The 26713-nt window shown below is 42.6% G+C and overlaps 2 protein-coding genes across 2 annotated transcripts in view; both read left to right on the top strand.

The window, feature by feature from the left end:
* The window catches only part of LOC127527822 (zinc finger protein 345-like), a 34531-nt gene extending 8578 nt beyond the window's left edge, over positions 1–25953 (top strand). Inside the window, exon 4 of the mRNA XM_051927715.1 lies at positions 25079–25953. Coding sequence (XP_051783675.1) covers positions 25079–25496 — 418 coding nt within the window. The 3' untranslated portion in view covers positions 25497–25953. The remainder of the gene's footprint in view (positions 1–25078) is intronic.
* On the top strand, positions 1981–25086 carry LOC114641549 (uncharacterized). The gene is made up of 3 exons (XM_028790584.2): positions 1981–2058; positions 9977–10499; positions 24735–25086. Exons 2-3 carry the CDS (start codon positions 10115–10117, stop codon positions 25070–25072), a joined length of 723 nt encoding a protein of 240 aa, XP_028646417.2. The 5' UTR covers positions 1981–2058; positions 9977–10114; the 3' UTR covers positions 25073–25086.
* Positions 25954–26713: the final 760 nt, after the last annotated feature.

Raw genomic sequence — 26713 nt, 5'->3', positions numbered from 1 at the left:
AGCGCGAACTATTGCAGTGTTAGTTTTCTCTGTTGTTCAAGGTTTACTCAGTGTTATTCAATGTTTTTACATTTAGTTTACTATTACATTGTGCATTCTATGGTTTAATTAACTATATTTGTGCTTAAAAACTTTTAAAATATATATATATATATTTACATACATTTCGTATGGTCTGGAATGGATTAATTGCATTTACATACAATCCTATGGGGGAAATTGCTTCGGTTCACGACCAAATCGGTTTACGACCAGAGTTTTGGAACAAATTATGGTCGTGAACCGAGATTCCACTGTATACCAATATTTCCCAGTTTGAAGTATATTCTTGTACTTCACTTTAACCTGTTCCCGTGTTCTACTTGTGCTCACGTTTGATCTGGAATTATGACATATTAAATAATAATTAATCTGACACATAGGAAATGAAACGCTGCATTCAGTAAGTACAATGCACACGCATTTAATTTGTCGGCCACTTTTTGCCAGCCGTCTTTTTTGGTTTGGGCTACTTTTGCAGTGTTACCTCTTTTGCATATTAAATCTTGAAATTCTTCATGTCCTTCGAATAAAAGGTCTTGCGCCGCGTGTGTGGGAAAAAAAAATGCGCCCGTTCTTTCGTCATTTTGTTACAGCCTATCAAAGACTTGCTGATCATGTTTTCTAGACTCAATATATATGGGCTTTTCACTCAGCGCGGGCGCACGCGTTCATCTCGGATGATTAGATCCAGCTCGACTAATCTACTACACGGCTGCGTTTGAAAAACCGACCTATCTGGATGAGTTTCACTGGCATTAACTCATCCAAGATGAGGCACCTGATCTCGGATGATTTAAGCGACGTACGGAAAATACCCCCCAGTTATATTTCTCAACTCTGTTTGTTGTGTTATGTTACGTCATCCGTGTGCGTCTCTCCCAGTATTCGTTATGTTACTGTGAGAGGAGGTAAGCACGCTGTTATTTTCTGTATGGTAAAATTAATTTAATTATTTTAAATTGTTTGAGTTCATTTTTTTGTATATGACAGTAATTGTAATATGATTTTTATTGTATACAGTTGTTGTTTTGAAATGTTTTGAATGCTTTTCTATTAATTTTGGTCATGTGTTAATGTGAGCATTCAACAGCCTTTCCACGTGGTTTTCTTTTGTTAATAGAAGGAATCACAGAGCTTGAATTGTCACTTTTTATGTACTCTGTTTAATATTTCAGGTATGTTATTTTTTTTTTATTTGTATATTGAGCTATGCATGGTTACAATAATAATAATAATTAATAATTCATTACATTTATATAGCGCTTTTCTCAGTACTCAAAGCGCTATCCACACAGGGAGGAACCGGGAAGCGAACCCACAATCTTCCACAGTCTCCTTACTTTAGATTGCTCAGTATTCGTTGTGTTACTGTGAGAGGAGGAGGAATCACAGAGCTTGACTTGTCACTTTTTATGCTCTCTGTGTAATATTTCAGACCATTAATAAAAAAAGAGAAAACATCAAGAACTAAACGGTGTTTGCAGTATTCTTTCGTGGCGGTTTTTAATGGCACGTTGCATATAAATCACAACGCAGAAGCTTTAAGGGTTAACCGAATCCAAAGGCCAGGACGCAGCGGTATGGCGCGAGCGGTGGAGACCGGTTACATCTGCATGGATTTCCTCCCACAGTCCAAAGACATGCAGGTTAGGTGCATTGGCGATCCTAAATTGTCCCAAGTGTGTGTGTGTGTGCGCGCACGCCCTGTGGTGGGCTGGCACCCTGCCCAGGTTATGTTTCCTGCCTTGCGCCCTGTGTTGGCTGGGATTGGCTCCAGCAGACCCCCGTGACCCTGTAGTAGTTAGGATATAGTGGGCAGGATGATGAATAGATGGAGAAATTTGAATTTGTACGAGGAATCTCCCTCCGTCCAGTAGATGGCAGCGTTGACCCGATTCAGATCACTTTTTTTTGTCGCTCGTTGATGATTCGTATTGTTTTTTTCTTTGTTTAATTCCGCTGGCGGGCTGCGCCGACACACACAAGAGACGGTTGAGTTCACGTCAGAGATGAAGGGTGATAGAAAAAAGTGAGGTGAACAGACAGGATGTCGGTAAGTAGCGAGATCATCGAGTCGGGGACGGAATATCGGGTGGGAGACGACAGAGCAGCAGGACGGGGCAGGAATGTCGGGAAGACGGAAAAGCAAGCGTGTGGGCGGCGAATGAGGAGAGAGGAAGATAAAAAAAAAAGGAAGAAAGAGAGGAGGGGAGTGAGAAGGAAATTCGCAACTGTCTGCACAAGTCCCGTTCGATGCTACCCTCAAATCCCCCGTGGCTCCAGTCAGCCGTGTAAGCCGCTCGCCCGCCCGCCCGGTCCGTACTCCTCATTTCTCCCGACTTTACTCTGCGGAGCAATTCACAAAAAAAAAAAAAAAAAAAATCCGAGACTTTTAAGTTTCACAAGAACTTTCTCCCGAGGAGCGTTTGCAATACGAACAGAGCAGGGGAGGAAATGCCGAGAAGATGTGCGGACAGAGCCCGGTTAATGCGCGGTAATAAACAGGGGGATCTAATAGGATGCAGGGGCGCGTGGCTGTGACATAATAAAAAAAAAGTAGGACAACTAATACGTTTTAATGCTTTATAAAGTAATGTTTGTTAAAGGATCAAATAAAAACGTTTTGAACTCGTAGTTTAAGTCGGTGGATCTCCAAGTTTTGAGGCGCCTGAAGCGGCTCGACTCGTCTGTAAAGGCGGATGGAGTGACGGCAGGCAGGGTGTCAGCAGCGCCGGTCACTTAAACAGCTTTATTCTGGCATTTCGTGTAGAAATGTGTGTGTTCAAGTGTCCGTTCAGGATTTGTTCCTGCCTTGTGGACAGGATCCCACCCCCCGCGACCCTGTTCAGGACCACGTGGGTTAGAAAATGACGAACTGACAGACATTATAAACATTAATTTCTTCATCTATTCATGTTACACACACACACAAAAAGTAAGATTACCTGTCATATTGGAATGGTTTGCACAAGAAGATGGCCGTAAACTTGAACAGCTTGCGCCTTTTATATTCTCGATAACCAAGATGGAAACGTTCCTCGTGTTAAAGGTAAAATCGTGAGAAAGGAAACCCACACAGACACGGGGAGAACATGCAGGTTTTAGTTTATTGGTGGTTCTGAATTGTCCCTAGCCCTGCGGTGGGCTGGGGCCCTGGATTTGTTCCTGCCTTGTGCCCTGTGTTGGCTGGGATTGGCTCCAGCAGACCCCCGTGACCCTGTAGTTAGGATATAGCGGGTTGGGTGATGACTGACTCTCTGCGTGGGGTGTTTGGGACAAAAAAACAACCCGAAGGCTCTCTGGCAGTCAGTTTTACTATATTTGTGAACTTGGAGAGGCGTTGGCTGACCCTGGGCAGAGGACGTAGACCCACCTCTGCTTGCTGCCCCTTCGGTATTCCGAAGACCCTGCCGATACCATATCTTAGTCATATCACTGACATATGAGTGCTGTTCATCTTTATCTCGAGAAAATACCTCCATATACAAAGCTTTCAGTGAAAACCTGAAGCCTTGCCCTCCGCTGCTGAGGCGTTTAACTTGCACGTTGTTGCTTCCTTTCGATGTTGTGTCTCTTCATGGGTGTCATTAGCACGGCGTCATTGTTGCGCAGCTTTCGTAGTGAGAAGAGGAAATTTTAAACGTGCATGCTTGCGCCATCTAGTGGCTGTAGTTGAGCGTGAGCAGAGGGGACTGCTCCATACATACACACAGGTCTTTCATTTATGTACAGCGCATCACTTTTTCCACTTTTTGTTATGTTACAGCCTTATTCCAAAATGGATTAAATTAATTTTTTTCCTCAGAATTCCTCACAGGTGGCGCAGTGGTAGTGCTGCTGCTTTGCAGTAAGGAGCCTGTGGAAGATTGTGGGTTCGCTTCCCGGTTCCTCCCTGTGTGGATAGCGCTTTGAGTACTGAGAAAAGCGCTATATAAATGTAATGAATTATTATTTATTATTACACACAACACCCCATAATGACAACGTGAAAAAAGTTTACTTGAGGTTTTTGCAAATTCATTAAAAATAAAAAAAACTGAGAAATCCCATGTCCATAAGTATTCACAGCCTTTGCTCAATACTTTGTTGATGCACCTTTGACAGCAATTCCAGCCTCAAGTCTTGTTGAATATGATGCCACAAGCTTGGCACACCTATCCTTGGCCAGTTTCGCCCATTCCTCTTTGCAGCACCTCTCAAGCTCCATCAGGTTGGATGGGAAGCGTCGGTGCACAGCCATTTTAAGATCTCTCCAGAGATGTTCAATCGGATTCAAGTCTGGGCTCTGGCTGGGCCACTCAAGGACATTCACAGAGTTGTCCTGAAGCCACTCCTTTGATATCTTGGCTGTGTGCTTAGGGTCGTTGTCCTGCTGAAAGATGAACGGTCGCCCCAGTCTGAGGTCAAGAGCGCTCTGGAGCAGGTTTTCATCCAGGATGTCTCTGTACATTGCTGCAGTCATCTTTCCCTTTATCCTGACTAGTCTCCCAGTTACTGCCGCTGAAAAACATCCCCACGTCATGATGCTGCCACCACCATGCTTCACTGTAGGGATGGTATTGGCCTGGTGATGAGCGGTGCCTGGTTTCCTCCAAACACGACACCTGGCATTCACACCAAGGAGTTCAATCTTTGTCTCATCAGACCAGAGAATTTTCTTTGTCATGGTCTGAGAGTCCTTCAGGTGCCTTTTGGCAAACTCCAGGCGGGCTGCCATGTGCCTTTTACTAAGGAGTGGCTTCCGTCTGGCCACTCTACCATACAGGCCTGATTGGTGGATTGCTGTAGAGATGATTGTCCTTCTGGAAGGTTCTCCTCTCTCCACAGAGGACCTCTGGAGCTCTGACAGACTGACTGTCGGGTTCTTGGTCACCTCCCTGACTAAGGCCCTTCTCCCCCGATTGCTCAGTTTAGATGGCCGGCCAGCTCTAGGAAGAGTCCTGGTGGTTTCGAACTTCTTCCACTTACGGATGATGGAGGCCACTGTGCTCATTGGGACCTTCAAAGCAGCAGAAATTTTTCTGTAACCTTCCCCAGATTTGTGCCTGGAGACAATCCTGTCTCGGAGGTCTACAGACAATTCCTTTGACTTCATGCTTGGTTTGTGCTCTGACCAGAACTGTCAACTGTGGGACCTTCTATAGACAGGTGTGTGCCTTTCCAAATCAGGTCCAGTCAACTGAATTTACCACAGGTGGACTCCAATGAAGCTGCAGAAACATCTCAAGGATGATCAGGGGAAATAGGATGGACCTGAACTCAATTTGGAGCTTCATGGCAAAGGCTGTGAATACTTATGGACATGTGCTTTCTCAATTTGTTTATTTTTAATAAATTTGCAAAAACCTCAAGTAAACTTTTTTCACGTTGTCATTATGGGGTGTTGTGTGTAGAATTCTGAAGAAAAAAATGAATTTAATCCATTTTGGAATAAGGCTGTAACATAAAATGTGGAAAAAGTGATGCGCTGGGAATACTTTCTGCATGCACTGTATGTCTAACTAGCAAAATACCCGCACTTCGCAGCAGAGAAGTAGTGTGTTAAAGAAGTTCTGATAAAGAAAAGGAAACATTTTAAAAATAACGTAACATGATTGTCCATGTAATTGTCGTGGGCTTATTTTAGTATTGAGAGTGAAGTTGGTGATTGTAAAGAGTTTAATTTCTGATTGTAAATGTTGTGTATGAGAAATGCACATTTTTCGGACATAAGGATATCTTTTGCAGTACTGGGGCTCTAAAATGACCTGCTGAGCTCACTCTTGAGCATGCAACGTACAGAAGCAATCTTGTGTGAAGTCAATGCCCACCTTTTTTTAATTTTTTTTAAGAGTCTGGCTGACTGAACTATATGGAAAGTGGGAGAATTAGTGATGAGTCAGTGAGGGCTTTGCCTTTTATATGTAGAGATGCAGAGGTTCTTAAACTCAGTCCTGGGGACCCCCTGTGGCTGCTGGTTTTTGTTCCAACCTGCTTCTGTTTTTTATTGGACTCCTGGGCTTATTAAGTGAACTGTTATTTCCCAGATTCTGTGTTTTGGGAACAATATAGAAATTAGAAAACTAAGTTTAGTAAAAAAAAATATATATATGGCCGGCTGCTCCTGCCGGGATGCCCAAAGAGGTGAAAGATGGGAGAAAGCAGCTATGGAGGGACACTGCCTTCCCCCAAGACACCAGATGGCGATGTTCCTACAGCATAGCGGTGCCTCGGAGTCCCACAGGGTACCATGGGATTTGGAGTTTGGCTCCTCAGCCCTGCTGGATGCTGTGCATGCCTCCAGGAGACATTTCAGGCGACTTGGAGACTTTTATCTTTTCTATAGCCCGGAAGTACTACAGGGTCACTGGGTACAGAAGTTCTGAAATATGTCCGGGCTGACAGAAAACTCAACTTCTCCATCTGACCCGGAAGTGCGGGAAGGTCACATGGACGGAAGAGGGGAAGCACTTCCGGGTCAAGGACTATAAAAAGGACTGTTGGAAACCCAGCAAGTGAACCGGAGTTGGGAAGAAGTAGGACAGAGCTTACTGGGAGGAGTGGAGCCGAGATTTGTGTTGCTTGATGGTATTTATTATTATTGTATTCCCTGTTTACGGTGGCAGAAGTGCTTCAGGGCACTACAACAAGAAGAAAAATAATTAAAAACCTTCTTGGTGATTTTACCCTGTGTTCAGCATGTCTGTCTGTTGGGTTGAGAGGGGCAACGGTGACCCCTAGTGTCTGACAATATAAATGTTACATACATACATACACGTGTGTTTGTGTGTGTGTGTGTATATATATATATATATATAATATATTCATTGCATTCGTAGTCTGTGTCACAATCTGATTGTATGGGTGGTTACCTACCAGGTAACGCTTGTGGTTGGCCAGCAAGTCTGCTAACATCAGCCACAGTGCCCTCAGTTGTGAGAAGCAGATCATAGAATGGTTGAAATAGTTTACTGTCAAATAATGCAAAGAGTACGCGACACGTGTTTCACCCTAATTCTGGGCTCACCAGGCGTACACGCTCACTGCACCCCCCTCTCGGGGAATCGAACCTCGGACGTCAGTGCTAGAGGCACCATTTCTCCCAGATGTTTTGGTATCCACATGTTTATTTCCTTTATATGCATTGGAACAACAAAAAAACAGAGAAAAAAAGCCAAATCTGACATCATGTCACACAAAACTCAAAAACCTGGCTGGACAAAATTATTGGCACCCTCTACTTAATATTTGGTTGCACGCCCTTTGGAAAAAATAACTGAAATCAAGCGCTTCCTCTAACCATCAACAAGCTTGTTACACCTCTCAACTGCAATTTCGGACCACTCTTCTTTTGCAAACTGCTCAAGGTCTCTCAGATTTGAAGGGCAGCAATTTTGAGATCTCTCCATAAGTGTTCAATCGGATTTAGATCCGGACTCATTGCTGGCCACTTCAGAACTCTCCAGTGCTTTGTCTTCAACAATTTCTGGGTGCTTTTAGAGGTATGTTTGGGGTCATTGTCCTGCTGGAACACTCATGACCTCTGACACAGACCCAGCTTTCTGACACTGGGCCCTACATTGCGCCCCGATATCTTTTGGTAGTCTTCAGATTTCATGATGCCTTGCACACAGTCAAGTCATCCAGTGGCAGAGGCAGCTAAACATCCCCAAAACATCTTAGAACCTCCACCATGTTTGACTGTAGGCACTGTGTTCTTTTCTTCGTAGGCCTCATTCCGTTTTCTGTAAACAGTAGAATGATGAGCTTTACCAGAAAGCTCTACCTTGGTCTCGTCTGTCCACAAGACGTTCACCCAGAAGGATTTTGGCTTCATGTACATTTTGGCAAACTCCAGTCTGGCTTTTTTATGTTTCTGTGTCAGCAGTGGGGTCCTCCTGGTTCTCCTGCCATAGCGTTTCATTTCATTCAGATAGTTCGAGCTGACACTGTTGCACCCTGAGTCTGCAAAACAGCTTGAATATGTTTTGAAGTTGATTGGGGTTGTTTATCCACCATTCGGACTATCCTTCGTTGCAGTCTTTTATCAATTGTTCTCTTCCATCCACGTCCAGGGAGATTAGCTACTGTGCCAGGTGTTATGAACTTCTTGAGTATGTTGCGCACAGTGGACAAAGGAACATGAAGATCTCTGGAGATGGACTTGTAGCCTTGAGATTGTTGATATTTTTCCAAAATTTTTGTTCTCAAGTCCTCAGACAATTCTCTGCTCTTCTTTCTGTTCTCCATGTTTAGTGTGGCACACTCAGACAACACAACAGAAAGGTTGAGTCAAATTTTGTCCATTTTAACTGGCTTCAGGTGTGATTGCTGTATTGCCAGCACCTGTTTCTTGCCACAGGTGAGTTCATATGAGCATCATATTCTTGAAATAAAATGATTTACACAATTTTGAAAAGGTTCCAATAATTTTGGCCACCCCATTTTTGGATTTCTGTGTGACATGATGTCAGATTTGGCTTTGTTTCTCTGTTTTTTTGTGTTGTTCCAATGCACATAAAGGAAATAAACATGTATACCAAAACATTTGTAATTGCAACAACTTTCTGGGAAAATTCCAGGGGTGCCGATAATTTCGGCCATGACTGTGTGTTTGTGTGTGTGTGTATATATATATATAAGGATATATATATATATATATATATATATATATATATATATATATATATATATATATATATATATATATATATATATATACACACTAGTAACGGCGCACTGCACAATAACGTGCAGTGAATATACTTGACATGATCATTCCTAGTATTCGTCCTCTTTCTCTGTACATTTACCATTCGTTTGCTCAGATGTTGATGCGCTTGCTGCTTCCTGAGCAGCTCTTCTCTTTACTCCACCCTAGCAGCCCGCTGCTTCTCTTCTTTCGTCGGCATCTTTTTGCATTTTAACTGATTGTTAGTTTTTGTGTTGCAATTACTTAGTGCGTTTTCTTTAATTTTTCTCTTAATCTGGCACTTAAGTCTTCAATCTGCCTCAGGAATGATTAGCGAAGGTGGTAGGGAATGAGAATGACGCCCATATGCTTGCGCCGCACTGCTGCCCTGTTGCGCGATGCCGAGAGTTGATTCTACAATAAAATAAAAAAAATAAATAAATAAGAAGAGTAATAAAGTCATCACCCTGAAAGCAGATAGTAGACGTGACGTACTATATGTGTACCAAATTTCAAGTCAATAGGTGAAACGGTTTGCGAGCTACAGGTGATTTAAAATCCTGGACAGACAAACGAACAGCCACGGCAGCGTATTATAGAAGAAGATATGATGTATATATGTATGTAATAATATTTTTTACCAAACTTAGTTTTCTAATTTCTAGAAATTATAACAATTTCTATATTGTTCCTAAAACACAGAATCTGGGAAACAATATAACAGTTTGCTTAATTAATATAGTAAGCAGTTACATGCAATTTTTTTTTTTTTATTTTATTATTATTATTAAAAATATTTTGATCTTAATTTTCATTCAACTTTTCCAGGTGTTGTAATCGTTTCTTTACTCCATTATTTACTAATTAGCGGCTCTAACGCTAAAGTAGTTGCAACCTTTCACGATGCAGTGGTGTTTGCCCGGGTGTCTGCTTGTTTTTAATTGTCATTAATTAAGACAATCATAATAGTAATAATCATAATAATGACAGCAATTTTACACCTTTTTAGCAGGGTCAGAACTAAAGAAAGGAAAGTGTTTGACAAAGTACAAACAGTGGACTTAATAACTGAGAGCAAAAAGACGCACACAACTTCCAAAAAAGTAGCTTTTCAATCCAGATCTGCTGAGGGCTTCTTGTGTTCACATAGAGGGGTTTCCCAGCAATTAAAATTTCTCGTATAAAACTTACCTTTCAGTGTTCTGTGTTTGTAAAAAGAACTGTACTCTAGTTATTCTTTGTTTCTTTTTCCTGTTCACATAGCCCTGCAGTGAGGTGTCTAATGGTCTCCAGGTCAGGGCGGTCCACGTGAGAAGGAAACCTTAGAAGAGAAGAGCAGACACTCGTGGAAAGAGAGACAAGAGTTTCTCACGGCACGTGGCCTCTCCCACAGGGGATGTCATGGATCAACAACTGGCCCACATTAAAAAAGAGGAGTGTGAGTGGGGTGCAGCAGAGGAGGTGCGTGTGAAGCTGGAGGACTTCGAAGAGAGTGTTTCACTTGTGAACGGGGTGGAGATCAAGGGGGAGATCGTGGAAGTTAAAGTTGAGGATTTGAAAGATGCGTCCATTAGCCTTGACCCACACAACCATGAAAGGGGGCGAGGTGCTCATGAAGGGTCTCGTTCCAGTCTGCAGCCCTGGTTCACCGATACGGGACAGCCGGCTACCCATCAGAGCTCTGTGGAATTGAAAACGGAGTTGTCTGAGTTGGAAGAAAAAAGCAGTGAAAGGAACGGGAGGGAAGAAGCGGAAGAGCAGCAGTCAGCTGGGAGTGTTGGAATAAGTAAGTAATGGGGTAAAAACATACAAGAAAGTGAAAGCGAGGGCATTGACACCTTCTCCTTGTGGCTGTTTGACATGTGTTTTGATTGAATTCGAGTAGAGAGCACCTGGTTGAGTGAATGGCGAGTAACTGGTGAACTGGAGGTGTGTGGGTGAATGCAAACCGTGTCCAACATACGCCTCTCCTTAGATAAAGCTGTGGTTTTAGCACTGGATCATTGTAGGGAAATATTTATTTTCCCCACAGTACATATATAAAACATCTGACACATCAGTCAATATATTTCTAATGGGGCTGTTGACGTGACATTTTCCCCAGATGTCGGTAATGACCCAAGTAATCTACACATACAAAGAATTCAAAACCAATAAGTGATGTGTGATAAAGTGGAATGACACCAGGACTGAGGATTGAACACGCTGACTGAAATGTATTTAATTCTTAGTAGGAAAGCCCTTGTTGGTGCTGACAGCTTCAAGATGCCTCCTGGATGGAGAAACGAGTCACATGCATTGCTCAGGTGGGATTTTGGCCCAAACTCTCTTCAAATCTGGAAGGTTCCAGAGGGCCTCTTCTATGAACTCTGATCTTCAGTTCTTTCCAATTGGATTCAAGTCGGCTGACTGACTGACTGGACCATTCTAGCAGCTTCTTGATTTTTATGAAACCAGCTGAGAGTTTCCTTGGCTTTGTGTTTGAGATCCTCGTCTTGCCGAAATGTCCAGCATCCTGGTGGATGGCAGCAGATTCTCCTCAAGAATGTCCCACTACATTTCTCCATTCGTCCTTCCTTTAGTTTTATGAAGTCTGCCAGCCCCCCCACACACCATGATGTTCCCCCCTCCAGATTTCACTCTTGCTGTGGTGTCTTTGGGGTGATGTGCAGCGCCATTTCTCAACCAATGACATCCTATGAGTTCCATTGTTGTCTCATATCTGACCAAACTTAATTCTGCCAGTTATTTCATTGGCTTCTCCACATTTTGTGCAGCAAACTTACAATGTGCTTCTTCTTCATCGTGGTGAGCTTGCAGAGAGGCCATGGCGATGGAGTGCATTACCTCCTGGACCTGCTCATTCCAGGTCTTTCTGAAGCTCTCAGCATGTGGTCCTTGGCTCTTCTCATTCTTCTTTTGATAGAAATCTTCTTCTTTCCACTTGCAGATTACAGCCCCCATGGTGCTCACTGGACCATTCAGAAGTTTAGAAGTCCGTCTGTCACCAATGCCATCAGTGTGCTTGTGAAGGTCCAGAGAGAGCTCTGTGCTTTTACCCATCATGAGACCCTTCGGGATGAGAAACCATCAATTAGGTCTAAATAGCTGAGATTCATTGGCACTGACGGGGAGCTCTCAGGATTGACAGACGTGAGCTGATTTTTTTTTTTTTTGGCTTTCCAGGTCTTTCTACACCTCCTTTTCTTCACGTGTTCAATACTCATTCCCTGTGTCCTTACACATCACTTATTGGTTTGGATGTCTTTCTATGTGTGGATTACTTGGGTTGTTACTGACATCTGGGGAAAATTTCATGTCAGTAGCCCCAATAGTAAAAACGTTAACACTTTCAATGCTTATTTTCCCCCGCTGTATTTCCTCAAATGTGATACACCTACAGCACAAATGTGTACACAAAGCACAGTTAAGCGTATGAGACTCTAAATCATTCTCCTTCTGTCTTTTTTGCTTGTTCAAATAATTTTGCACACTTTCCCTATTTTTAACTCTTCATGCCCATAGCCGGGCACACGCACGCAGACAGACATTGTCAGATTGAGCTCATGGATGTGTCATGGGTGGAAATCTGTTGAAAGCTCCAAGTCAACTGACCCTGTTCAACAACAACAACAACATTTTTAAAGCTGCTCCACTGCTCCTCAACTGTCTCCGCACTTAGTTATATGAAAAAGTGTGGGACCCCCTCCTAATTCTTTGGATTTTTGTTTCTCATTGGCTGAACTTCCTTTTAATATCTGACATGCCTTATGGAGACAGTAGGATTTCAGCAGTGACATTAAGTTTATTGGATTAAAAGAAAATATGCAACATGCATCATAACAAAATTAGACAGGTGCCTAATTGTGGGCACCCCAACAGAAATATGACATCAATACTTAGATTTGAAAAGGAGGCTCAACTAACAGCCTCTAGACGTTGTCCTCCTATAGGCTCTGATGAGTGTCTGATTCTGGATGGAGGTATTGTTGACCATTCTTCATACAAAATCTCTCCAGTTCAATTTGATGGACAGCTTGCTTCAAATCATCCCATAGATTTTCAATGATCTTCAAGTCAGGGGACTGTGACGGCCATTCCAGAACATTGTACTTCACCCTCTGCATGAATGCCTTTGTAGATTTCGAACTGTGTTTTGATTCATTGTCTTGTTGGAATATCCAACCCCTGAGTAACTTCAACTTTGTGACTGATGCTTGAACATTATCCTGAAGAATTTGTTGATATTGGTTTGAATTCATCCGACCTTCACCTTTAACAAGGGCCCCAGTCCCTGAACTAGCCACACAGCCCCACAGCGTGATGGAACCTCCACCAAATTTGACAGGAGGTAGCAGGTGTTTTTCTTTGAATGCGGTGTTCTTCTTCTGCCATGCAAAGCACTTTTTGTTCTGACCAAATAACTCCATTTTTGTCTCATCAGGCCAAAATGAATCTGGCTTGTCTAAATGAGCACTGGCATACGACAAGTGACTCTGTTTGTGGCGTGAGTGCAGAAAGGGCTTCTTTCTCATCACCCTGCCATACAGATGTTCTTTGTGCAAATTGCACTGAATTGTAGAACGATGTACAGATACACCATCTGCAGCCAGATGTTCTTGCAGGTCTGTGGAGGTGATCTGTGGGTTGTCTGTAACCATTCTCACAATCCTGCTCATATGCCGCTCCTGTATTTTTCTTGGCCTGCCAGACCTGCTGGGTTTAACAGCAACTGTGCCTGTGGTCTTCCATTTCCTGATTCCATTCCTTACAGTTGAAACAGACAGTTTAAATCTCTGAGATGGCTTTTTGTAGCCTTCCCCTAAACCAGGAGACTCGACAATCTTTGTTTTCAGGTCTTTGGAGAGTTGCTTTGAGGATCCCATGCTGTCTGTCACTCTTCAGAGGAGAGTCAAAGGGAAGGAAGCACAACTTGTAATTGACCACCTTAAATACCTTTATATCTGAGGATTGGACACACCGGGCTATGAAGTTCAAGGCTTAACAAGCTCATCCAACCAATTTGGTGTTGTAAGTAATCAGCATTGAACAGTGACAGGCATTCATATCAGTGACATGACAAGGGGACACACATTTGTGCACAGCCAGTTTTTCACATTTGATTTAGTTTCATACAACTAAATACTGCGTCACTAAAGGTCTTTGTTCGGAAAACACTGCAGTACTCATGTTCATAGGAAATGAAAGACAGACCACTGTCATCTTTACTGTTGAAAGGAGAGTCAATTATTATGCAGGCTGAGAGGGGGTCCCAAACTTTTTCATATGACACAGCATTTGCGGTGACAGAGCAGGCTGAGTGCGGGTGCCTAAAGCGTGTAAATTAGAAAGTGAATTACGTGCCGCCTTTCTTTACGCTTGTTGTATATCAAGATGGAATTCAGAAGGCTGAAATCAGAATGTGCTGCTCAACAAAACGTTTACCATATGAACAGAAAATCACGAGTGAGTAACGTTTCAGTTCATTTCTCAGGTGTCTGCTTTTTGTTGACAGCAATTCACCTGCCACTCCGCTCAGGAGAAATCGTTTTTACTTTCTCGTATACATAGTTTAGAGAAAGTATAGTAATCATGAAAAAATTTGACCTCGGTATTTTGATGATTCTTTACGTTGTAGACCTCTAAGAGTCCAAAAATACCATTTTTTGGAATTGTGTGTGTGTGTGTGTAAACACAATAACTCAAAAACGCAACTGGATAGATGGATGAAATTCGGCATGTGGTTGTTACACCACAATTGTAGATCTGTATTAACTTTTGGGCCAAATCCATCACCCAGAAGTGGTACTTTACCTGAACACATACTCATTTTTTTTTTTTTTTTATTCATTCAGCTGCAGAGTCCGATTTATTCAACTTTACTTTTATAATAATTGTTCTATATATTAATTTCATTTGATTTGTTGTTGATGGTTCCTTAATGTACATAATATAAAAATATAATCCTTGTCTTGCGGTTTACTCCTCATATATCCATCTCCATATCTGTGTATACAAGAAAGTCGAGGGGAGGCCACTCCCGGTTTTTGAAAATTAAACGGCGCTGATCGAGACTGACTAGGTCATCATACGAGATCAGCATATTGTTGCTGACCAATCACTTTTGCTTTAAAAACATCATTTAACAACGAAGCGACACAAACAAAGGTAGGTAGGTGAAGAGAGTCTGTCAAGTGATGAAAAACTAAACATACTAATGGGTTTTTGTATTTATTCTAAATTTATTAATTTATCTTTTTTAGTTCATATTCCTGCGGTGGGTTGGCACCCTGCCCAGGATTGGTTCCTGCCTTGTGCCCTGTGTTGGCTGGGATTGGCTCCAGCAGACCCCCGTGACCCTGTGTTCGGATTCAGCGGGTTGGAAACTGGATGGATGGATAGTTCATATTCACAACTCAAAATACCTGATATTGTGAAAGTAATCCATTAGCAGAATTATATTTTAAAATATTTGTCTCCCTTTTTCAATGTTTCTCTCTCTCTCTCTCTCAAAATAGATAGTTGAAATATCATATTCTTTTTGTTCTTAACATCAGCCTTATCATACATATTGCATACCAGGGAGTTTTCCTGCCTTACATCAAAACCTGCTTGGGTAGGCTCCAGGTTTCCTGTAATCCTTCCCTGGATAAACAGGTTTAGATAATGTATATGTTGTTCTTAATCTCAGATGCGGTCTCTGTTGTTTTGTGCCTGTCCGTACTCCTATTACCTGCTCTTACTCTGCTCATTATGGGTTTACTGTCCTTTATGGTGGGCTACTCAAGACTCACTGCCCCTAACCTTGACACTACATGCTTGTTGTTCTTTGTTTCCCTTAATACAGCTAGGTGGGGTCTGCACACTGATTCAAGTCTAAGAGCCCTGTTCTTCCTAAGACCCCGTGATTTTCATGAGAAAATATTTTTAAATTTATAAAATTGTGTAAAATTGTTCATATTCAGTATCTAGTATTGATTGTGCTTGTTTTTATCCGGCAAAAAAAAAAAACAGATAGAAAAGCAGGCAGTGCAGTAAGCTTCCACTAACATTGAACTTGTATCCAAAGCTGTTAAGTGTACAGTTCTGTCTGATTGTGACACAAAATTAAACTCCGTAGGCGCTCCATGCCATTATTACTAAAACTGAAACTGAAACTAATAGATATAAAAATAAAATAGAAATGTCTTTGTAAAATAAAAACGAAACTAAAAATACACGATGAAGAAAAACTAAAACTAAACTGAATTTCCAAGTAAGGACAGAAAAAATTTACAAATAAAATCTAATATAAAAGGCAAAACTATAATAACCTTGGTCTGCACTCTCTTCTTTAATTCTCTTCCACAATCCCCATTACTCTGCACTGTTGATCCCAAGTATTTAAACTCATCCACCTTCGCCAGCTCTACTCCCTCATCCTCACCATTCCACTGACCTCCCTCTCATTCACACACATGTATTCTGTCTTGGTAGTCCTACTGACCTTCATTCCTCTCCTCTCATATCTCCATCTCTCCAGGGTCTCCTAAACCTGCTCCCTACTCTCACTACAGATCACAATGTCATCAGCAAACATCACAGTCCACGGGGACTCCTGTCTAATCTCGTCTGTCATCCTGTCCATCACCATTGACAATAAGAAAGGGCTCAGAGCCGATCCCTGATGTAATCCCACCTCCGTCACTCCTACCACAGACCTCACCACGGTCACACTTCCCTCTTACATATCCTGTACCACTCTTACATACTTCTCTGCCACTCCTGACTTCCTCATACAATACCACAGCTCCTCTCAGTCACCCTGTCATATTCTTTCTCCAGGTCCACAAAGACGCAATGGAACTCCTTCTGGCCTTCTCTAAACTTCTCCATCAACAACCTCCGAGCAAACATCACATCTCTGGTGCTCTTTCTTGGCATGAAACCATCCTGCTGCTCACTAGTCATCACCTCACTTCTTAACTGACCTTCCACTACTCAATCCCATATCTTCATGCTGTGGCTCATCAGTTTTATCCCCCTGTAGTTACTACAGTCCTGCACATCCCCCTTATTCTTAAATATCGGCACCAGTACACTTCTTCTCCACTCCTCATCATCCTCTCACTTTCCAAGACTCCATTAAACAATCAGGTTATAAACTCCACTGCCATCTCTCCTAAACACCTCCATGCTTCCACAGGTATGTTATCTGGACCAACGGCTTTCCATTCTTCATCCTCTTCATCGCTGTCCTTACTTCCTCCTTGCTAATCCGTTGCACTTCCCGATTCACTATCTCCACATCATCCAACCTCTTCTCTCTCTCTCGTTCTCTTCATTCATCAGTTTCTCAAAGTACTCTTTCCATCTGCTCATCACACTCTCCTCACTTGTTTCCATCTTTATCCTTTATCACCCTAACCTGCTGCACATCTTTCCCAGCTCGGCCCCTCTCTGTAGCCCACCGGTCCTTTTCTCCCTCCTTAGTGTCCAACCTCTCATACAACTCATCATACACCTTTTCTTTCGCCTTCACCACCTCTCTCTTCACCTTGCGCCTTATCTCCTTGTACTCTTGTCTACTTTCTGAATCTCTCTGACTATCCCACTTCTTCTTTGCCATCTTCTTCCTCTGTATTCTTTCCTGTATTTCCTCATTCCACCAGCAGGTTTCCTTTTCCTTCTTCCTCTGTCCAGATGTCACACCAAGCACCCTTCTTGGTGTCACCCTTACTAAATCTGCTGTCTGGTGACTCTTCACTACCACCCAGTGCCTATCTCACCTCCTCCCTAAACTCAACCTTGCAGTCTTCCTTATTCAATTTCCACCATTTGATCCTTGGCTCTGCCCTCACTCTCTTCCTCTTCTTGATCTCCAATGTCATCCTACAGACCACCATCATATGCTGCTTAACTGCACTTTCCCCTGCCACCACTTTGCAGTCTTCAATCTCCTTCAGATTGACTCTTCTGCATAGGAAGTCATCTACCTGTGTGCATCTTCCTCCACTCTTGTACATAACTCTATGTTCCTCCCTCTTCTTAAAATACGTATTCACCACAGCCATGTCCATCCTTTTGGCAAAATCCACTATCCTCTGACCTTCTTCATTCCTCTCCTTGACACCATACCTACCCATCACCTTCTCGTCTCCACTGTTCCCTTCACCAACATGTCCATTGAAATTCACTCCAATCACCACTTTCTGTCCCTTGGGTACACTGTTCATCTCTTCATCCAACTCACTCTAGAAATCTTCTTTCTCATCCATTGCACACCCAACTTGAGGTGCATATGCACTAACAACATTCATCATCACACCTCTAATTTCCAGCTTCATAATCCTCACTCTGTCTGACAGTCTTTTCACCTCCAAAACACTCTTGACATGCTTTTCCTTCAGAATAACTCCTACTCCATTTCTCCTCCCATCCATACGATGTCAGAACAATTTGAATCCACCTCTGATCCACCTGGCCTTACTCCCCTTCCATTTAGTCTCTTGTACTCACAATATATCAACCTTCCTTCTCTCCATCATATCTGCTAACTCTCTCTCCTTACCAGTCATACTGCCAACATTCAAAGTTCCTACCCTCAGTTCCACTCTCTTTATTTTCCTCCTGCCTCCGGACATGTCACCCCCCTCTTCTCCTTCTCCTTCTCCTCCTTCACCTTCACCCAACAGTACCCCATTTCTGCCAGCACCCTGTTGGCGGTCGTTGTTAACCCGGGGCTCTACTGATCCGGTATGGAAATTTGGATTGTTGTCCACATATTGATTTGGCAAAATTTTACACTGGATGCCCTTCCTGAAGTAACCCTCCCCATTGATCCAGGCTTGGGACCACCATGAAGAATCACACTGGTTTGTGCATCCCCTGTTTCTGAGTTAAAGTCAAGTTTAAAAGACACGGGTAAGAAATGTAACAACGCTAAAACTGGTGTGATGTGCTCAGATGACCTTTTTCGGCTTGGATTCTTGCCACTGTATTCTTGTCTAACAGCAACCGATTGGGTTAGCCGGTTGTCCTAATATCACAGGTCCACACCCGGCCCCCCCTGCATTTTTGCCAATGTAACAGTTCTCTTGTAACCTTTTTAATAGGTTGGATAATACTGAGCGTGGCATCTGGGCCCACCATTCTTCTTTCCATAATCTCTCCAGGGGGTCTTCGGCCCCCTCCTGTGTGCTCCCCTCTTCTTCTCACTCCACAGGTTTTTCAATGGTCAGGGGGTTGAGATAACACGTGGCAGAACTTTTCATTGGGTGCTCAGTTGACCATTGCAGGGTTGATTTGGACGTGTGTTTCGGTTCATTATCCTGCTGGAAGCTCCAATGACGACCCCGTTTTAATTTTCTGGCAGGTTTTGATTTTAAAATCTCGTGATATTTTATGGAATCCATGATGCCACATACCCTAACCAGGTTTCCAGGGCCTTTGGAGGAGAAAAAGACCCACAACATCTCAGAGCCTCCACCATCATTCACACGTTCTTCTCATTATAGCCATCCTTCTTTTTACACCCAACCCTCTTTGCTTGTTTGTTGCCAAATTTTTGCTTCATAGAACACGGGTCCAACCAAAGTTGTGGTAAAGTTTTACAAAACTCCAGGCACTTTCGTTTGTGGATAACTTGACCGCAAAGGCTTCTTTCTGGCATCCCTTCCAAGTTAATCTGTTGGCATGGAGATGCCCATGACTGATGGGGGGTTTGAGGGGAGGGATCTGGAGACTCGATTATCCCAGAAGTTGACTTTTTCTTACAATTCCCCAACATCAGTGATCCTCTCTTACCATCCTTCTCACTGTATGTGGGGATCAAATAAACTGGGGATCCTCTTCCAGGCAAGTTTGTCACAGTTGCAGTTGATGACCACTTTTTTTTTTTTTTAAGTATTATTGCCCTAACTGTAGAAATGGACATTTTCAGGCGAGTAGCTTTTTTTTTTTTATAATAATAATAATAATAATAATAGGTTACATTTATTGAGTCACTTTACATACAGAGTAAAAAAAAAAAAAAAAATTACACAGATAAAAGTTTGTAGAAGAGGAAAGTTTTCAGTTGCGATTTAAAAGTGCAGAAAAAGGAGCAAACTCAGAGAGACTGAGGAAGAAAGTTCCAGAGTTGAGGGGCCATAGCACTGAAGGAGCTACCCTGCCAAGATGGAGAGTCTGTTGTGTGGAACAGTAAGGAGATTACTGCTTGAGGACCTGAGAGAGGGCGGCACAGTGGGTAGCATTGCTGCCTCGCAGTTAGGAGACCCGGGTTCGCTTCCCGGGTCCTCTCTGCGTGGAGTTTGCATGTTCTCCCCGTGTCTGTGTGGGTTTCCTCCGGGTACTTGGGTGCATTGGCGATCCTGAATTGTCCCTAGTGTGTGTGTGTGTGTGTGTGTGTGCCCTGCAGTGGGCTGGCACCCTGCCTGGGGTTTGTTTCCTGCCTTGCGCCCTATGTTGGCTGGGATTGGCTCCAGCAGACCCCCGTGACCCTGATGTTAGGATATAGCTGGATGGATGGATGGACCAGAGAGAGCGACAAGGTGTGTAAGGAGCTGAGTGAGGTAGAGGAGGGCTTTGAAGGTGAGAAGCAGAATCTTGAATTTAATCCTTGATGGAACCGGTAACCAGTGAAGGTTGGGGAGAGGACAGGGTAGATGTGAGCAAAACACTTTGTGTGGCTGTGGAGTTCTGAATGTACTGTAGCCTCTCTGTATAGATTTTGCAGGGAGGCCAATGAAGAGGTAATTACAGTAATCAATACGAAATGGAGCATCAGGCAAGGACAGAAATGGACAGAGGCGGGCAATGTGACGGAGATGATAGAATGAAATTTTGGAAAGAGACCTGGGGCCTCATGCATAACGATGTGCGTAGAATTCGCACTATAACACGACGTACACACAAAATTCGAAATGTGCGTACGCACAGAAAAATCCAGATGCATAAATCTGTGCGTTAGCCAACTTCCATGTTCTTCCACTACATAAATCCCGATCAGCATTAAAAGTAACGCATGTGCACGCGCCTGCTGCCCCGCCCCAGCTCCTCCCAGAATTACGCCTCTTTGAATATGCCAATCAATATAAATAGCCCTTAAGATCAGCCTTCTGTGAAAGACAATGGGAAAAGCATGGGGGGCAAAATAGAAGAATTTCAGCGAATACCAAGTGGAGGCAAAGAAAAACGTACTATTTGTTGGTTTAAACAGTGGAATAAACAACAAAAGGAAGTTGATCGAGTGACATAGCGTGTCGGAGAAACTCGAAAGCTCAAGTTCACAAAGTCGCACAGTGCCTGAAATAAAAAAGAAGTTGTCAGATATCAAAGTCGGCGTGAAAAGGCAAGTCGTACCCCACCCCTGTCTGAGTATCACATGAAAGCTTATTAGGGTACAGAGAAAACAAATAGGCACACAGTGTGGAAAAAACACGAAATGTCAACTTTAATCTCGAAATTTCCACTTTAATCACATAGTTTATTTTGGCATTAAAGTAGAACATCATAAACTTCATCTTAAAATCATTTAATTTACTGGTTTCTCAAATCCCATTGTAACTAAAGTAGCACGTTAAATGCTTTGTTGTGTATTTGATCTTCTATGTGCTCTATGTGTGAATCACTACATGCTCTTCCTCCAACAGGACACAGAATCCATTACATTCGTGATATTACAGCTCTCTGAATAATTAAAATACTGAGAAGTAGACGTGATATCATTTTCATGATGATATGAGTTAAAGCATGTTATTAAACATGGGAACACGGTGGCGCAGTGATTGTTCATGTCTTACAGCAAGATGCTTGCTGCGCCATGCGCGACCTTCGATGAAATAATTTATTACAGAAGTACTGTCTCTTTCAAACGTACTAACCCCCAATTCCTGTCCTTCCTTTTCTCCAAATACCCAATCGCCACACAATCAGCTCTGTAATAGACGTTAAGCCATCTGTAAGCTCAGAACGCCGATTCTTCAAAACTTTTAAAGAACATCGAAATATCTTCGTAGTACATGTTTAATTATTCTATCCATCTATCCTTCCAGTGTCACGTCAGCACCAGCAAGAATACAGCGCAAGGCAGGAACAATCTGTGAACTAGCTAGCGCTGCGGCACCGTTTAGTTAAAGTTTTATCTGTATAATAAATATATTTTGCTGCATTTCATCTTAAAAATGATATCGTCATCATATGTAAATATGCGCTTTATAGAGTGGCTCAGGTTGTGCAATATTATAACTGTATCCTAAGTACAATTACCTCACGGTAACTTGCAAATACAAACAGTTCTACAAGGAGCACTTGATGGACTGATTGAGTGCGTTTAGAGTTCTTGGGATGAAACTGTTTGTGAACCGCGAGGTCCGAACAGGAAAGGCTGTGAAGTGTTTGCCACATGAGAGCAGTTCAAATAGACTGGCTGAGGCAGCATTTGCTTGATGCTGTATACTGATAATTCTCTTTCCGATCAGCTGCTGCTGTGTTTCACACTCAAATACAGTGATATAAATACTCCGAGTGGTGCAGTGAGAGTAATATGGAAAAAGATGATCTGCTGTGGAAACACCTAACGGGAGCAGCTGACAGAAGAAGATGAAGGTGCAGTGAGAGTAACAACGTTAAAGCAGTTATGGTATTTAGAATAGTTTGGCCATTCTGTGGACAATTATATTGTTACAGGTTAATTACAATCAGATGCATTACACTATTAAACAATATGCGGTTAATTTCAGTGTATTTATAAAGCCGCGTCAGGAATGTGCATCTAAAAAAGAATGGGAGACCACACAGGGACAGTAGCATTGCTTTGACGCTGGGTGCCGCCAGTCTATAAAACCGAGCGGAGAACTTGCGTACGACAGGGTATGAGCTACCATGGAAATGTGCATGGCTTTACGCCAAGTTTAGGTTTTATACGTTTAGGTTTTATACATCGCGATTTGAGCGTGTAAATGTTCTTACACAACATTTCTGTGCGTACACACCGTTTATACATGAGGCCCCTGGTGTGTAACTCAAAGTTAAGTGATGAATCAAACAAAACACCAAGATTTCTGACAACAGGAGCAGATTTGACAAGTGGACCATCAACAGAAACAGAGAAGTTGGGAGTTTGAACCTACCAGTAACATTTCAGTTTTATTGGCATTAAGTTTGAGAGAGTGATTTTTCCATCCATAGTTTAAGATCCAGTGATAGAGTCAGTGAGTGTGCTGGGAGACGAGTCTGCACTAAGATCTAACTGGATATCATCTCCATAACAGTGGAAGTTAAGGCCATGTCCACGAATAATCTGACCCAAAGGAAGGATATAAAGTAGAAAAAGTAATGGCCCACGGACTGAACCCTGAGGGACACCACGTGACACAAGGTGAGGTGGAGTGTGACAAACTGTTGCCTATTAGAAAGATAAGATGTGAGCCATTGAAGGGATAAGCCAGAGATGCCTACAGCAGAGAGACGTGACAGGAGGATTTCATGATTAACGGTGTCAAATGCTGCCCTTAAGTCAAGAAGGAGGAGATCATTAAGTGAACCACAATCTGCAGACCGGAGAAGATCATTGAGTACATGGAGAAGAGCTGTCTCAGTGCTGGGCTGTGGCTGAAAAGGCTCATAGAGTGTATTATCTACAAGAAAAGCATGGAGTCGTGTAGCAACCACACGTTCCACCACCTTAGCCAAAAAAGGGAGATTAGAGATAAGAGGCCTGTAACTGGAGAGAGAAGAAGGGTCCCGGTCAGATTTTTTAAGGATTGGGGTAGTTGCAGCAGTTTTGTGGGCAGTAGGGACAGAACCTGAACTGAAACGTGCATTTACCGATGAGGCAATAGGAATACTAATGATGGATGAGCATGTCTTAAGCAGAGAAGTGGGGGACAGGATCAAGCAGACAGGAGGAGGCATTAGACTTATTAATAAGTTCAAAGATGGCAAAAAACAAGCGAGTCTTGATGACAGAGATGGCAGATCAAAATGAGCGAGTGACTGTGGTGTGGAGGGGAAACTGTGATAGATTTGATCAATTTTGGTATTAAAGAAATGTAAGAAAGCCTGACACTGTTCAGCTGTATTGGGGCATCATGCTAGAGGAGGGGGTTGGAGAAGTTTATGAACAGTTCTACAAAGAGTTCTAGGCCTAGACTTGGCGCCATTTATAACCATTCCCTGAGTTATGAAGGGCAACACACTTCTCAGTCATTTGGATTGAGTCTTCTCTTTTCTTTGCTGTGATGATGGTTGGCTCAGGAGATCTGGTTCTGTGTCTCCTCACATTTGTGTCCCAGTTCATCAGGAAGACTTTAATTTCAGCTGAAAAGTTCAGCTAAACACTCCAATCAACGTAACACGGGCCAGTTTAAATGGGAAACACGCTGCAGTTCCATTGGTTCCCATTCCTTTACCAAGGGTGGTTTTTGTTCTAAATTTTGATTTCTTGATGAGGGCTTTGTTTATCCTGTCAATTAAAAGTCCGATGTTTCTGGGTTTTTTTTTCTTTCTCGGTGCAAGATGACGGTTCTCCAGAAACAAAGTGATTTTTTTTTTTTTTTTAAACTCATTTTGACAAGGGGTGCCAATAATAGTGGAGGGCACTGTATATCTATGAAACTGAAAATTAACAAAGCAAATAAGAATACAGCCCAAGGTCATATAGTGTAAGCTAATCTAAATAAGTGAGTCTTAAGACTAGATTTACAAATGGGCATGGAATCAATGTCCCAAATGTTTTGTGGTAAAGAGTTCCAGAGACAAGGAGCAGCATGACAAAATGCCCTGGAACCCATGGTGATCGGTATGCATGAGGGATGATGTGAATGATCTAAGAGTATGGTTGGGGGGTACAAACATGTATAATGGAGCAAGCTTATGGAGTGCCTTGAAGGGGCTTACTCAGTTAAGTTTCAATTTCATGAGCACACTTCTGAGTGGAACTGACTGGTGAGGCAGAAACACCAACCCATGCGCCACCTATGTTGTGTTAAACTTTTATTCATTTTAAAACATTTAACTAAACTGCTTGTATCATTTGCAGATTTCCAACAGCATTCCAGCTTCTCCCCATCTCCATTCGCTCGACCCTCTCTTCAGTGCAGACTGCGACACAAACAGGACAAGGAGAAGGCAAAGAAATCAACAAGAGGATCGGAGCATTTGACAGCCGACTCTGTCCCATGCAGTTCTTTTCCTGTGAGAGGATCCATCAACACTGACCAACAACAAGGTCATAACGCTGACCAAGAGGCTTTGAGTGCTGGCCAAGAGTGCGGACCTACTCTTACAAACCAATCTGACGGTAAAGATCAAACTTTGATTCACACAATACCAAAGCCGTATTGCTGTTCTGGGTGTGGCAAAAAAATTCCTCCATAGGGGAAGGCTTGAGAGGCACATAAGAATTCACGCTGGAGAAAAACCTCATTGCTGCTCTGAATGTGGCAAAGAATTTTATTACAGCAGCGCCCTCCAAAGACATAAAAGAATCCACACTGGAGAAAAGCCCTATGGCTGTGCTGAATGTGGCAAACGATTCACCGAGAGTAGTAATCTTCACAAGCACAAAAGAATTCATACAGGAGACAGGCCCTATGTCTGTTCTGAATGTGGCAAACGATTCACTGCCAGTAGCAATCTTCATCAACATACACTCGTTCATACTGGAGAAAAACCATACGGTTGTTTTGAATGTGGAAAAAGATTCTCCAGAAGTAGCCATCTTCAAAAGCACAAAATAATTCATACAGGAGAGAAGAAAAAGACAACCCTTCCAAAAGAAAGGGGCTCACTCCTGGTTTGAGAGTAAGCACACCAAGAACATTTGGAGAAAGTAATATTGCTACTCTGAATGTGGCAAACAATTTACTGACAGTAGCTCTCTTCAGCAGAATAAACAATTTCACACTGGAGGGAAGCCATAATGTTTTTCTGAAAAGTTCTTACCTAAGAAAAGCCTTCAGAACCACATGGGAATTTGCACTTTTCTGCAGTTGTGAAGGTGGCAGATGACCTTCCCATAAAATCAGCCTTCAGAATCATTTTTTCATGATCATGCTGAAGAAAAACCTTGTTGCTGATGTTAATGTGATAAAGGATTCTCACTTTTATGTAATTTCCATGGCCATTTAAGAATCCACAGTGGAGACATGCTTTATTGTACTGTGTGTGGTAAACGATTCCCAAACACCAGTGGACTTGATAATCATAAAAGAAACCATATTGGTAAGAAGCCTTAAGGCTGTTCTGAATGGGTGAAGTGTTTCTCATAGATCTCTTAATGGCTACGTGAAAAATTCACACTGTAGAAGTGCTGAACAAGTAGACTGAAAGGAAGGACTGAAATGTAACTATCTGGAACTCCTGAAGTCTTGATGAGTACCTTCACATAGTGGGCTTTGTGGTTAAAGACTGATAACACAATTTGTCAAAGTAAAGATATACTGTAAATCCCCCACGAAAAGCCGCCCCATTCTGTAAGCCGCAGAAAATGCTCATTAATATTTTAAAACTCTAAGATAAGCCACCCCATGTTATTAGCCACGGCATTACTGAATTTACCAATCTGAAGTAAAAGCATCTAATTTGGCACGCCCCGTAGGCATTTGCAACTATATAGTGACATTATAGTTGAGCATGAACAATTTAATTGATAACATTTTGCACTTACTGATATCATGCCGTAACGCAAGAATTTTAGCTCCAGGTCGTTGCTTTCGCGAAAGAAAACCGCAATCGTGCAGCTGGATGGCACTTTGAAGTGGATGAAAAACAAGTGAGAAACTGGCAAAAAGATGAGGAAGCTTAGCGTACGCTTCCACCACGTAGGCGTGCAAGTCGTACAAGGGAAGCAAAATGGCCAAACTTGGAGGAGCGACTTAAAGACTGGATTCTCGTGTGGCGTGAGAACAAATCGGATGGTTTCGACAATGGCCATCAAGTTGAAGGCCGGAGGAATTGCGACTGAAATGGCAATTGAAGACTTCAAAGGGGGTCATAATTGGGTTTCTCACTTCATGA

This window comes from Erpetoichthys calabaricus, chromosome 5 (genome assembly GCF_900747795.2).
Source record: "Erpetoichthys calabaricus chromosome 5, fErpCal1.3, whole genome shotgun sequence".
Lineage (NCBI taxonomy): Eukaryota > Metazoa > Chordata > Cladistia > Polypteriformes > Polypteridae > Erpetoichthys > Erpetoichthys calabaricus.
Note: the sequence above shows the minus strand (reverse complement) of the source record. Positions and strands in the feature narration are given on the sequence as shown.

Bases quoted from the DNA above. Each gene is read 5' to 3' on its own strand.
- LOC114641549 (XM_028790584.2), top strand. From the start codon at position 10,115: ATGGATCAACAACTGGCCCACATTAAAAAAGAGGAGTGTGAGTGGGGT. The intron at 10,500-24,734 runs GTAAGTAATGGG...TATCATTTGCAG, and splicing joins AGCTGGGAGTGTTGGAATAA to ATTTCCAACAGCATTCCAGC.